The 14,490-nt window shown below is 39.5% G+C and overlaps 1 protein-coding gene across 2 annotated transcripts; it reads left to right on the forward strand.

Moving 5' to 3' along the window:
• Positions 1–1,073: 1,073 nt before the first annotated feature.
• LOC131330370 (pleiotropic drug resistance protein 2-like) lies at positions 1,074–12,733 on the forward strand. 2 transcript variants are annotated; one of them, XM_058363954.1, is made up of 20 exons: positions 1,074–1,836; positions 2,749–2,869; positions 3,187–3,275; positions 3,513–3,597; positions 3,797–4,087; positions 4,182–4,272; positions 4,862–5,762; positions 6,154–6,314; positions 6,678–6,781; positions 7,105–7,261; positions 7,398–7,478; positions 7,820–7,968; positions 8,234–8,566; positions 9,033–9,323; positions 9,538–9,621; positions 10,047–10,180; positions 10,641–10,868; positions 11,004–11,175; positions 11,256–11,510; positions 12,150–12,733. In XM_058363954.1, the coding sequence occupies exons 1-20, from the start codon at positions 1,439–1,441 to the stop codon at positions 12,417–12,419; spliced, it is 4,395 nt and encodes a 1,464-aa protein (XP_058219937.1). In that variant the 5' UTR covers positions 1,074–1,438; the 3' UTR covers positions 12,420–12,733. The 2 variants fall into 2 exon arrangements, with proteins under 2 accessions (XP_058219937.1, XP_058220010.1); XM_058364027.1 differs by lacking the exon at positions 1,074–1,836 and adding an exon at positions 2,571–2,589.
• The last annotated feature ends 1,757 nt before the right edge of the window (positions 12,734–14,490 follow it).

Consider the following 14,490-nt stretch of genomic DNA (forward strand, 5'->3'; position numbering starts at 1 on the left):
TGGTAACAGAACCGAGCTCGAGTAATTTGAATATCGGCTCGGTAAAGGCTCAATAAGGGTGTGATAGCGTTTGAAATGGTTAGAATTTCTTGATGAAAAAATTTTAAAAAATTAATTTTATATTTCTTTAGAGTAGAGACTTTTTTTTGTTTGTTTTGTTGTTATAACTAGTACATGTGTAAAGCTATAAATCTACACAATAAAAAATTTATGCAACCCACGTCCCGAACATAAGCAAGCAGAAATGTCCGAAACTTTTTGGGCTCGATATGGCTTGCGAACAAGTTTGAGCTTGACTTAAACATAAACCAGCTCGACTCAAGCTTGGTTTCTTTTTATTGAGCTCAACTCGAGTTTGAATTCACCAAAAATTTAATAAACAACTCTGAATACGAATTGAGAAAACGAAAATTGAAAATGAAATTTTGTCGTTTTTTTTAGAATATCACTGAATTCAGAAAATTACTAACATTTTTTCATTTTAGTTGAAAATCTTATTGACATGAAGTATTCAACGATACAATAAAAGAGAGATAGTACAAATTAAAAATTAGTCAAAGCATGAAAACACTAATTAAAAATTCTATTAGAATACTTCAACAGTCATCTCCGTTGGCTGTGGCAGCAATTCTCAATATTTTCCTTTTCTGATCATTGGAACAATTCTCATTCGCATCCCAATTTTTTATTTTCTTCTTCAAATTGACTCGCACACCCTTTTGACTTCGCCCACAGAGAGAGAGGGGGGGGGGGGGAAATTTTTCCAGTGTCGGGTGGTTAGCATGTGGTGTCCGCTTAGCGCATTCAAGTCATTCATTGCGTTTTTGGACGGCTCAGATTTGGAGAGAGAAAGTGTTAGGGTGAGAAGAGATAGATGGTTTCAATCTGAACTATCCAAAAATATATTGGACAGTCCACATGTGCCGAGCGAGTACCACGTGGAGGTAGAGGGGTACTGTATTTTACTCAAAGACAGAGAGAAATGTGTATTTTACTCGAGTCTTTGCCTACCACCCCTGACTCACGTCAAAACCTCCTCCTAATGTGATCCGAGTTACTCATTTAAGAAACAGAACACAACAAATAACCGAATTTCAAATTCTACCCGTCTCTATCTCGCACAGTTTCTTCTGTTCGTTTACTACTATAAAACTTGAAAATTACGGGTGTCTGTATATCTGTATCATCTGACGAACTTGAAGTTTCTCCCACCAAAAACCCACTTCAATTCATTTCTCAGAAGTGAAGAAAACCCACTTCACTCATAAACCCCCAATTTCAATCCTCAGAAGTCGATATTGCAATGATTAAATTGGAGAACTGAGCAAAACCCATTTCGATTCGACCAAAACCCACTTCAAACCACTTGACATACACTGAATTGGTGCATAGTTAAGTAAGTGGGTCTTTGGGTCGCCGGAGGAATTTTTTTTAAAAAATGGCGTCGGCGTTTGTGCCCAACGAAATGGCTCGGGCGGCGAGCAGCCGCCAGGGCTGGTCGGCAACGGGAAGTCGCCGGAGCAGCAGGGCGGGGAGCATAAGGGAGGTGTGGCAGGGGGTGCCGGACGTGTTCGAGAGGAACAGCACACGGCGGGGGACAGTGGCGGACGACGAGGAGGAGCTGAAGTGGGCGGCGATAGAGCGGCTGCCGACGTACGACCGGTTGAGGAAAGGGATGCTGAGGCAGGTGATGAGCAACGGGAGGGTTATGGCGAACGAGGTGGATGTTACTAATCTTGAGGCTCAGCACAAGAAGCAGCTGATGGAGAGTATCTTGAAAGTTGTTGAAGATGACAATGAGAGGTTCCTCTTGAGGCTGCGTGATCGAACCGACAGGTCTCTCTCTCTCTCTCTCTCTCTCTCTCTCTCTAGCTAATTTAGTTGAAGGATCGTGAATGGACTAACATGTTTGGTGTGATAGACTTGGGGGTTTGTTCGCTGCGATATGATGTATATGAAACCTTGTAGGTCAGTACAAAGCGGTTAAGTCCCAGCTTTAATTCTTGTGGTCCAGTATAAACGTGACTAGACTTCAGGTTTAATCAGGCACTGCTAGTGAACGATGAAATGGTATCATGGATTGTCGCGTGGAAGTTGCACAGACACCCTGAGATATAAAAGGAAAATGGAGGAAAGGAAAAGAAAGTGGAAACTTTGAATCATAGTATTGTTTTTGAATGTGTGTTTGGAAGTTTTCGTTTTTTTCTGTCTAAATTTTCTTTGAATGGATAACGTAAATGTTTGGCTAACAGTTTTCCAAAATTGCTTCCAGATTATTATTTACTGACTCAAAGTGTATACCTGTGTGAAAGTGTTTTCCATTTTTTCCCCGGATTTATCTTTTTGGGAATCATAGTTTTGTTTGTCATGTCTCTTTGGAAACTTATGAAAATTGTTTGTTGAATTGTTTAGTACTACTATAAAAAAAAAAAAAAGTTTTTGAAAGCTGTTATTGCTGTTATTGTAAAACTTTTCCTCAAACAACTCAGTTTTTGGAAGAAACCAAAGGATATCTTCCAGTGGCCGAAAACTGTTCTGGCACAAAAACGAAAGGTGACGATAAGGAAAATGAAAACAACATTGATTAGGGTAAGTTGCTAGTGGAGATAACCTTGGCTTGTTTCCGTGCTTTTTTCATACATTTCCTCTGCAACCAAAGAAAAGTTCTTTTTTCTTGAACATATGTTGTGTTAGTATTCATATGTCCTTTTGAAGGTATGTTGACTGTTGTGGTTTTGTTGGAAACAGGGTGGGAATTCAAATTCCACAGATCGAAGTGCGATTCCAGAATTTGTCGGTAGAGGGAGATGCATATGTTGGGACTAGAGCTCTTCCAACTCTGCTCAATTCCTCCCTGAATGCAATTGAGGTAATTTCTTCTGTTTATAAACTTGTTTTCTTCCTCTAAACTCAGAATTCGACTTTTTTCAATTGTGACAGAAACTTGTACAACAGCATGTCTTACAAATTGTTCACTTTTATAATCTCGTAGTAGTAGTAAAATTGTAATAGAGCAAGAGAAAATGTGTTCTTCCTAATATCGCAAATAGGTTGGAAGTTTGTAAGAACATTGGGAATTGAAATTCTCATGTTGAAATCATATGCAAAGTAAAAGATTTAGCTTCGTGTTCAATTAACACTGCGATTACTGAAAATTTTCCCTCTCTTAATGTTTAATTTGAGCAGGGAGCTCTTGGAATGATTGGACTTTCTCCATCTAAGAAAAGTGTAATCAACATTCTCAAGGATGTGAGTGGAGTTATAAAACCATCAAGGTATGTTCAAGTATTCCTCGACAATAGAATACCTAAAACTTAATCAACATTATGGCCAATCAGATTGATTGATTTGTTAGAACTTGGAAAGCTTCTCCCTGTGGTCGAGTTTTCATAATCTATGCTCCAAAAGCTGTTTTCCGGTTATAGTTGGAACCAAGCAACTAGAATCTACACGTTCAATGAGCAATGGAGAAAGAAACTTCGTTCATTGAATTTGTTTCGTTTTTTTTTCAGGATGACACTGCTTCTTGGGCCTCCTGGCTCTGGAAAAACAACATTGCTACAAGCCCTTGCGGGGAAGTCTGATGATAGTCTTAGGGTTAGTTTTTTTACCTTCTCTCCTTTTGTACTTTCCCGGTTGCAACAAGAATTTATGTATACTTGTGCTCCATTTGATTTCCCAAAATGGGGAAAAATTAAAAAAGGGAAGAAGAAAAATGAATGGGGACCTTACCATATAAATTCCAATCCCAACTTCTTGTTAGGCTCTATGAACTCATATTCCCATGTGTTCTCAGGTAACTGGGAATGTGACCTACTGTGGGCATGAGTTCAAGGAATTTGTTCCCCAGAGAACATCTGCTTATATCAGCCAGCACGATCTTCACTACGGTGAGATGACTGTTCGCGAGACACTGGATTTCTCTGGGCGTTGCTTGGGAGTCGGAACCAGGTATGAAATGCTCACTGAGCTGTCGAGGAGAGAGAAAGAAGCGGGTATTAAGCCTGACCCCGAGATCGATGCGTTTATGAAAGCCACGGCTGTGGCTGGCCAGGAAACCAGTTTGATCACTGATTATGTGCTCAAGGTCTGTTTTTGCTCCCATTGCTCCATTCAAGTTTTTTTGTTTTCGGTTTTAATTACTTGACAATGGGCTAAAATCAGATGGTTCTATTTAACAGATCCTTGGATTGGATATTTGTGCTGATATCATGGTGGGTGATGATATGAGAAGGGGCATTTCTGGTGGACAAAAGAAGCGTGTGACTACCGGTATGTGGAAACTATGAGCTTCTTCGGTATCATTCTCGTTTTCTTCTATGTTTCATGTTTTGGGAAACACAAAACTTGTTTGTTGAACTGTTTTTGGAAATTATAAAGAGAACAACCCCCTCTCAAGAAATACTAAAAAGTTGTTTCTGAATTTTAGAAAACTATTTTCGCAAGAAAATGAAAACAACATGAAAAGTACCAAACTGACCCAATAGTCTTCTAACTTATTCCCGGGCATGAATATCTTCCTGTATGGTATCACTCCACAAAAAGGATAGACGGGCGAAATCAGATATACCATGTTACGGAAACAATCACGAAATAATTTCCATGGGCATAATTTGCAGTAGTTTTCTCCAGTAGGAACAGATCTGCTGCTGGTTATATCTATATACATGCCACGTGTATACGTGTTAGTACGTACCTTAAAGACATGTTGCATAGCCCGAATATCCCCAAAATCTGGGCTGTAGTTGTGTTTAATTGTTAAAATTTCAGTAGTTTTGGTTCGAGACAATGTTTCTGTACTAGAATTCACAACTAGTATATAATGGTTTAACTTAACTGGGAGTGTTTTTCATGAACGCAGGGGAAATGTTGGTCGGACCAGCAAAAGCATTTTTCATGGATGAAATATCCACAGGGCTAGACAGTTCCACCACCTTTCAAATAACCAAGTTCATGAGGCAAATGGTTCACATAATGGACGTAACCATGGTCATCTCCCTCCTTCAGCCTGCACCCGAAACATTCGATCTTTTCGACGACATAATCCTCCTTTCGGAAGGCCAAATCGTCTACCAAGGCCCACGAGAAAACATTCTCGAGTTCTTTGAGTACACTGGATTTATATGCCCACAGAGAAAAGGAATTGCAGATTTTCTACAAGAGGTTACTTCCAAAAAAGACCAAGCACAGTATTGGTTCAAAAAGAACCAACCTTATAGATTTGTCTCAGTACCTGAATTCGCAAGGGCCTTCAATTCTTTCAAAATCGGGCAACAGATCTCTGAAGAACTTAGAGTTCCTTACGACAAGTCCAGAGCCCATCCGGCGGCTTTGGTGACTGAAAAATACGGAATTTCCAACTGGGAACTTTTCAGGGCATCTTTTGCAAGGGAATGGCTACTGATGAAGCGGAACTCTTTCATTTATATTTTCAAGACAACACAGATAACGATAATGGCAACAATTGCACTGACTGTCTTTTTGAGGACGGAAATGAAAGCGGGTGCACTTGGGGATTCTGCGAAATTCTGGGGAGCCTTGTTTTTCAGTCTAATCAACGTGATGTTTAACGGAATGGCGGAGCTTGCGATGACGGTTTTTAGGCTTCCAGTGTTCTACAAACAGAGGGATAGCTTGTTTTACCCTGCTTGGGCTTTTGGCTTGCCCATTTGGCTCCTTCGGATTCCTATATCGTTCATGGAGTCTGGGATATGGGTCATTCTTACTTATTATACAATTGGGTTCGCACCAGCTGCTAGTAGGTAAGCTCAATATTTTGAGGGTCTGTTTAGTATGCTTGCCCAATTCCGTATTCTGTAATGTTCACTTTCTTTTTGAAAAACAAAATACTGTACAAAAAATTTTGGTGTACACTTCTTGGGTTCAAAGATATGTTTAGCCAGAGGTGGGGATGGAACCGTTGGCGGAGGGTGGCAGGGGGGTCTCCGCAGGGAGAGATTGATGAAAGTTTGTCGGGAGTGAAAATCTTTTTTCCACTTTCATAAAACGCTGAAGATTTGGAAAACTGAAAATTGAAAGTGGCAGTCATCCCAAACAAATCTGATTTTTCTTTACAACTTTTAGTAAGATTTTGTTTCGTAGGTTTGAGAGCCGTAGAGGAATGTATTGACGTATCCTCTTCTTGTCTTTCAGGTTCTTCAAACAGTACCTGGCTTTCTGTGGTGTGCATCAGATGGCTCTCTCTCTCTTCCGATTCCTTGCTGCTGCCGGAAGAACTGAGGTTGTTGCGAACATGTATGGGTCCCTCACCTTGCTATTGGTTTTCGTGCTTGGAGGCTTCATCGTTGCCAAAGGTTATAAATCCTTCTTTTCTTTTACTGTCGAAATTCTTGCCTTAGGGATATTGCTATCATGTTTGAAGTTGTGCAAAGCAAATAGAAAGGAAAGGGTAGTAAGGGTTGTTGTGGAGGTTATTGCTGGGGTCGTTAGTTTACTTTGTTTTGTTTTGCCAAGTAAAGGGAAAGAGGAAAGAATAAGGATTATTACTAGGACCAGATAGCAGAAGGGACGAAAGTTATAATTTCCTTTCCCTTTCTCTCCTCACATTCCAAACACAGTGTTGCAAACTGAGCTTTAGGTATTTCGTATTAGTTGCGGCCTTTTCCATAATCCTTCACTCGACCACTAAGTATATCTACTTCCTTCTTGGTTCGCAGACGACATTAAACCATGGATGATATGGGGCTACTATGTCTCTCCTATGATGTATGGACAGAATGCCATAGCTATCAACGAATTTCTATCCGAAAGATGGAGTGGGGTAAGTTCTCTTAATGCTTTGCTTAATTTATTTCCCTTGTTTTCTATTCTTTTCATTCTTCTCTTTTTCAAGTATCCGGACAACACATAAAACTTGCTTCGAACCATTTCTCTAATTTTTTTGGGAGAAAAAATGACTTTCAGAAAACACTGAAATAATATCTTTGAGTTTTGATAGAGAATTGCTTCACCAACAAAAATGAAAACAATTAGCATTTTGCATCTTTCAATTTTTTTCCCTTCCAAAAAAAAAAAAAAAAACTATCAGTAGCATTTTATTCTATATTGCCATTATATGAAGTAAACCTGTGTTTTTTGGAACAGCCCGTCAATGGCTCTTCCTTGACAGTTGGAAAGACCCTTCTTAAGGAAAGAGGCCTCTATACGACCGAAACATGGTACTGGATATGCATTGGAGCACTTATTGGGTTTTCGCTGATTTTCAATGCTCTTTTCATAGTTGCGCTGACGTATATGAAGGGTAAGTCAATTTACTCTTAACTTACCGCAAAAAAAAGGAGAAGTCAATTTACTTGCTAATGATTCAGCTTCATGCTATTCTAGAAGGGTCCATAATCCCTGCTCCCATTTTAATTTTTTAACAAATTCAATTTCAGTTCCTGGTGATTCTAAAGCTGTAATTGTGGAAGAGGAAGATCAAGATAATATTGAGCGGCAAATTTCATCTAATGGTGAAGGTTCGTTGTTTCGTTAACTTCTGCTTCTTCTAGGCCTAATGTAACCATTCCCTTAAGTTTTCTCACTTTAAGGCATGTGTATGATACTGTTGGAGAAGCAATAACTCAAAAGTTACTACTGGTAATGTCGTTGGACTTAATTGAATGCATATGAAAGGAATCCAATAATGGTAATCAAGGGATGGACTGACGATATAAGAACATAATCATGGAGTTATGGAACCGAGTTTTGGATTTTACGCATGATTATCACAACAGAGTTTATTTTCCACTTTACAAATCCTTCAAATAAAAATGATGGTTAATATGCTCAGTGCTCACTCACCCAATGTTGCATGCAGGTATAGCCATGGATGTGATAAATCCTCAGGGAAACACCAGCTCCATAGTTGGTGCTGGAAATACACAAGCTACAACAGGAATGGTTCTTCCTTTTGAGCCCCTTTCACTGGCTTTCAACCATGTAAATTACTATGTGGATATGCCCGCGGTAAGCCTCTTCCACTAGTGATTCATATTTTTAAGCCTCTGTGAGATAAAGAAAATTTCCATCAAAAAACGAATTGAAAAAAAAAATTATAAACGAATATAACTAAATACTCATCTTTTACTCTTTCGGATTGTAGGTAGAAAAAATTCAATTCCACTTACTGCTTTCAACATTTAAATACCACAAATTCAATTGCCATTCTGTGATTTTTATTTTCCAGTTTCATGCAACATGCGTAAATTAAAGATTTGGTTCTGTGTATCAGGAAATGAAGGATCAAGGAATTGACGAAACCCGCCTGCAGTTGTTAAGAGATGTTAGTGGTGCCTTTAGGCCAGGTATCCTTACAGCACTAGTGGGAGTCAGTGGTGCTGGAAAGACTACACTGATGGATGTCTTGGCTGGAAGAAAGACAGGGGGGTATATTGAAGGAAGCATTAGCATTTCAGGTTTCCCAAAGAACCAAACAACATTTGCCCGAGTCAGCGGTTACTGCGAGCAGAATGACATCCATTCCCCGTTTGTCACTGTTTACGAATCTCTTTTGTATTCTGCCTGGCTGCGTCTTGCTAAGGATGTCAATACTGAAACACGAAAGGTGTGTTACTGAATCACCTGTAATTTTCTCTATACCATAGTTTGCCTGTTTGGTTATATTTGGTGTTTTCTTTGTTTTCGTTTTTCGTGCTTTTGGAAGCAAACAACGGAAACTTCAACAATCATATTGCTGGCATAATCTTCTGTATTTTCATGTGATAACAGTTCCTGAAATAATCTTCATTTAAAAAAAAAAAATTAGTTCCTGATATAATCTAAAAACATCTCATTGGTGTTTCCTGAAAAGTGGGTTGTTTTCAGGAATTTGCAGAAAAATTTTCAAACCTGTATGTATTTTCAGAAAATTAACATGGCAAGCAGGAAAAAGAAACCAGATACTGAAAACAATGTCAAACAATCCATTCCAGCTATAATAGTTATTCTTAGTTGCTTAGTCCCACTGGGAAGACACTGGACCGATGGTCAAGTAGTTAAACTTAACTTTTTCTCTTCCTTACTGCTTCCAGATGTTTGTCGAGCAAGTCATGGACTTGGTTGAGCTCAATCCTCTAAGAAATGCTCTAGTTGGGCTGCCAGGGGTGGACGGTCTTTCAACTGAACAAAGAAAGAGGCTAACAATTGCTGTTGAGTTGGTTGCAAATCCCTCCATCATTTTTATGGACGAGCCCACATCAGGCCTTGATGCTAGAGCTGCTGCAATCGTCATGCGTACCGTAAGAAACACGGTGGATACCGGGCGAACTGTTGTTTGCACAATTCACCAACCTAGCATCGACATTTTTGAAGCTTTTGATGAGGTATAAGCTCAATTCCACGTTTTGGGGATAATGCTAGCCAAAGAGAACCCATCAAGAATCCCAAATTTCTGTAATGTCACAGCTACATTGTTGTGGTGAAGATTCTGTAAAAAGTATATCTAAAAACATACCAGAATTGTATTTTTGTATACTACGAGTACAAACATCATGACTTTATGCAATTGAATTGACTTTAATGTGTTCTCCATCGCAGCTGCTGTTGATGAAGAGAGGAGGACTAGTGATATATGCTGGACCTCTCGGTCGCCAGTCTCACAAGCTGGTTAAATATTTCGAGGTCAGTATTTGTTTCTCATCCAACGAGTCAACTCGGAGCTAATCTGGGGCATTTGATGAGCAAAAAAGTCATTTCCAAGTAGTTTCGGATTTGAACTTTATTTCCCGTTTCCACTCATGCTTAAATCAAAAGTTTGAAGTTGATAAAGTTTGTTAGACATCAACACAAAGATTTCTCTTTGAAAAGAAAAGAAACCTTTGCTTTGAAATCAAATCATACCCATCTTTTGAAATGGTTAGCACAACTCGCCCATTTCTTGAGCAATGTCAAATATAAATCCAATGGATGAAATTACCACTTTCTCCACTACTATTGGTTCCTCAAACTGCACATCATCAGTAGGACCGTGTAAAACGGAAAAGCAGATACAAACTGATGCTTTCAACAGTGACGAATCAAATTTTGATACATACCTTCTCTTGTAGGCGGTTCCCGGGGTTCCAAAGATTAAAGACGGTTACAATCCAGCTACTTGGATGCTAGATGTCAGCTCGGCTGCAGCAGAGGCTCAACTTGGTGTTGACTTCGCGGATATCTATGCCAATTCCAGCCTCTATCGGTAAGTTATGCCCAACATTGGTCCCACCTTGGTTAATTGTCACATGCAAAACTAGTAATATGCCTAGGTGGTTTCTCTGCTTATTGCCAATAGGTTTTAAGTTCAATGATTTAACAGGCTATCAAAGTTGGGCTTTCGGATGCTTTTGGGCAAGATTATCTTGATCGATTCCGTCCATACGTACACTTAGTTTCATTATGATCCATGCATGGTCGGAATTTTTGCTTACCTCTCCACGTGTGGATGAGCTTTCAAGCTTGTCCAACATTTGTTAATTATCACCTCCAAACTAGAATATGATCCTGGGCACCTCATTTGTTATTTTGTTGTGAGTTGGATGCTTTAACAGTAGTCTCTCTCTCTCTCTCTCTCTCTCTCTCTCTCTCTCTCTCTCTCTCTCTCTCTCTCTCTCTCTCTCTCCGAATATTTGCTAATCGTTTTCATGATTTTTTTCACCCAGGAGAAATCAAGAGCTTATAGAGGAGCTAAGCACGCCGGCACTGGGTTCAAAGGACCTCTACTTCCCTACTCAATTCTCACAATCGTTCCTAACTCAATGCAAGGCTTGTTTCTGGAAGCAAAACTGGTCTTACTGGAGGAACTCGCAGTACAACGCTATCAGATTCTTCATGACGATGGTCATCGGTCTTATGTTCGGTATCATCTTCTGGAAAAAAGGAAACCAAATGTAAGTATAAAAAATCTCTGCAATTATAGACAACATTTCTTTCTAATCGACTCATTACATTGCCATCAATTAGTTGGATGATACTAAAACATTTGAATTGCTTCTGTGGTCAATTGAATACGTTTTGGTTAACAGACACCAGCAACAAGACTTGCTTAACCTGCTGGGAGCTACTTATTCTGCTATCCTTTTCCTTGGAGCCTCCAATGCTGCCGCGGTCCAATCTGTTGTCTCGATTGAAAGAACAGTGTTCTACCGTGAAAGAGCAGCAGGAATGTATTCAGAGTTACCTTATGCATTTGCTCAGGTAAACAGTTACTGCATTATAAACCTTTTCGACACTTATAACTTCACTTCACACAGATATTTACATGATTCTTTTTTCAGGTGGCTATCGAAACAATTTATGTTGCGATTCAGACCTTTGTTTACTCTCTTCTTCTTTACTCGATGATTGGGTACCAGTGGACACCAGTGAAGTTCTTATATTTCTACTACTTCATATTCATGTGCTTCACCTACTTCTCAATGTACGGGATGATGGTTGTCGCGTTGACTCCTGGCCCTCAGATTGCTGCTATTATCATGTCCTTCTTCCTCAGCTTCTGGAACTTGTTCTCTGGTTTCCTCATCCCCAGGCCGGTATGTTATACAACCTCAATTTTCAGCCACATAGCTATGGAAATTTCAAAAATCTTGTGGTGGAATTTTTTTCGTGTAGTCATCCAAAAGACTAGCAGGAAAAAGGAATAAATGGAAAGAAGGATGAAAAAATTGTACATGGATATGATGTTTATGCTTAAATGGGTTGATACCTTTACAATGAATCAGAACCATCTCAAGGCTATGTTTGGATCTTAGACTTATAGAGGGATTTGCTGAGGCAAAATAAAAGCAAGGGGAGAGGAGAGAAAGCATTAAACATGTTATCTTCACAAGTTCTTGCCTTCTCTTATCCTTGCACAAATCCATCAGCACATCCAATATCCCGACATAGAAGATATTCAATTGATCCCAAGTGCATAGAAGATACTATAATACCTGAACCAATTTAATAAGTTGTTTTGGAAAGAAGGAAAGGTGTATAGGGTGTTGTGTTAACTAACCCTAAAACAATCAACTCTTATTTATATAATGAGAAATCATAACATAAGACTACATTAACCAATGTGGGACTAATACCAATAGTATATTCTAACAAAAAATTCATATAAATCTTCTTGAGTTGAGATCATCCCTTTGCAATCATAGCTATAACACGGCGTGCTTTAACAATTGCAGCTCATCCCCATATGGTGGAGGTGGTACTACTGGTGCTCTCCAATCGCATGGACAATCTACGGCATTTTCACATCTCAAGTGGGCGACAAGACCTCGCCGGTTATAATCCCTGGTCAAACATCGCTTCCTGTGAATGAGTTCCTGCAAAAGAACTTGGGTTTCGAGCACAGCTTCCTTGTCCCTGTAGCTTTTGCCCATGTTGGTTGGGTCCTCCTCTTCTTCTTCGTCTTCGCTTATGGAATCAGGTTCCTTAACTTCCAAAGGAGGTGACCAGAGAAGAGCTTCATTCCACTTCTAAGAACTTTTGACACTGAAAATTCTAATGTCTGTAAAAATTAATGTGTATAATATTAGTGATCAGAGGGGAGAAAAGAAACTGCAGCCGGGATCGATTTTTTATTTTTGGGTCACCTTTTCTACTACTTGTTCAGCATTGATTCTTTGTAGGCCTTTTTCTTCTACCGGTTCGGGATTGATTCTTTTTGGGCCTGTTGTATGGTTATTCTTGTAAAGCCTTGTTTGGAGCAACACAAATCCATGTTGTAAGTTGTACCTTTGTTCAATAATGGATTTTGAATTCTCTCTCTCTCTCTCTCTCTCTCTCTCTCTCTCTCTCTCTCCTGTTTTTGTTTGGTTCGACTTCAAGCTCTGTATGTATGCGATTGTCGTGACTTGGAAAATCGGGAACTTGGCTTTGTCCGGTTTCCCGTCTCGAATCCATAACTTCTTTCGAGTCTTAAGAACAATTTCCCAGCTGTAGAATGGTTCCAGTTGACAAAAAAGAAAATGCAGAAAGCAGTAGTAGTTAATAGTCACCGGACGAACTCGCAACACCAGTAAATCTACTGGTAGTGAAGCTACAAGTTTGAACTGGTTGAGCCGATTTGGTTACTCCAAGTGATTTATTTGATCCAAGTTGTTCAAACTTCAAACATAACTTGGAAGGCGGATTTGGAAGGAAAACTCATGCTCAACTCGATCCCTGAATAATGACTATAGTTATCGAAATTGGAAACTTATCTAATTACTAGCTAGGGAGTAGGCTACGTGGGTTGCAGTTGCACGATGATGACGTGCCCGTTGCCTTTTGGTAATTTTTTTTTTCATTTGCGAATCAATGTAGTGAAAGAAGATTTCAAGAAAAATCATTAATCTTGCTTGAGTAGTCAAGAATCAAGACTAAAGCATCTTGTACATTCTATCACGTGCTACATGACAGAAAGTAAAATCTCCTTTAATATGGTGCAAGGACTTAAAGTGGTGAAAATAATTTTGGACAACAAAAATAAATTTCCCATGGAATTTGGCAAGGTGGAAATGCAGAGAAGTTGGACATGAAACTGAATAGGTTTAATGTTATCTTTGATTCGGAGCTTCGTCATTCCGAGACATTGGTGTCTGGGTATTAGCTCCACATTAGCCGGCCATGTTGATGGTGTGAAGAAGTGAGCGTTTGGCTCTTGCATAGGCATTAGACACTAGTTTCGTCTTTTAGTCTTTTTTTGTATTGTGTCTCTGTTTCTCTGTATATTTTGGTGAAAATCTGTACTTGCCGTATGTCCTGTTCTATATTCGGAATTCATCTGTAGATCCCGTATGGCTTAATTAATGAATTTGCTTCTTTCGTTGAAAAAAAAAATGAAACTGAATACATGAAAAGGGCAAGATTAAAGTTTGGCCGAGTTATTTGCAACCACAAATTTCCTATACGTAGCCTGTTCTAAAATTAATCACTTTCGAAAAAAAATACAATTAAAAAAATGAACAAAAATACCCCCAATAAAATAACGTCGTTTTAGGTCATCTTCCTCCCAATCTTCTTCCCCAACCCACCTTCCACCCACCAGTCTTTTTGTTTTTGATCCACACCTCCCACCTACCGGTACCACCACCTCACCTGTCCCCTCCTTTTACTCCCCACCGCCGCCATTACATCCGCCACCACAGCAACTGACATCACAAACACCTCCAACACCTTTGTAGATGTTGGTAATTATTCCAATGAGAATGGTCACGATAACAGTACCAATCTCGTCTCGTCCAATTCCACAATCCTCCTCTCCCTATTTTTTGTCGCCGTGGTCGGGATCCTCTCCGTGTGGGCAAACCAAGAAGCCTTCAGAGGCTTTGAGATCCACATTGAAAACCGCGCCCCCACCAACTCCTCGCTAGCCGCCTGTTTTTGTACGGAACTCGCATTTCTTCGCCGACGAACCCAGTCCCATCGCGCATTAGCAAAATGCGTTTTTAATAAAAAAAAATACATGATGCATCTTCAAGATGCGTTACAAAGGGTTTAGATATTAGAATATGAATTTTATGAACATTTTCGGAAGTTAAT

This window comes from Rhododendron vialii, chromosome 1a (genome assembly GCF_030253575.1).
Source record: "Rhododendron vialii isolate Sample 1 chromosome 1a, ASM3025357v1".
Classification (NCBI taxonomy): Eukaryota; Viridiplantae; Streptophyta; class Magnoliopsida; order Ericales; family Ericaceae; genus Rhododendron; species Rhododendron vialii.

Coding starts and splice junctions, on each gene's coding strand:
- LOC131330370 (XM_058363954.1), top strand. CDS start 1,439: ATGGCGTCGGCGTTTGTGCCCAACGAAATGGCTCGGGCGGCGAGCAGC. Junction 3,276..3,512: donor GGAGTTATAAAACCATCAAG/GTATGTTCAAGT, acceptor TTTTTTTTTCAG/GATGACACTGCTTCTTGGGC. Junction 4,273..4,861: donor AAAGAAGCGTGTGACTACCG/GTATGTGGAAAC, acceptor TCATGAACGCAG/GGGAAATGTTGGTCGGACCA.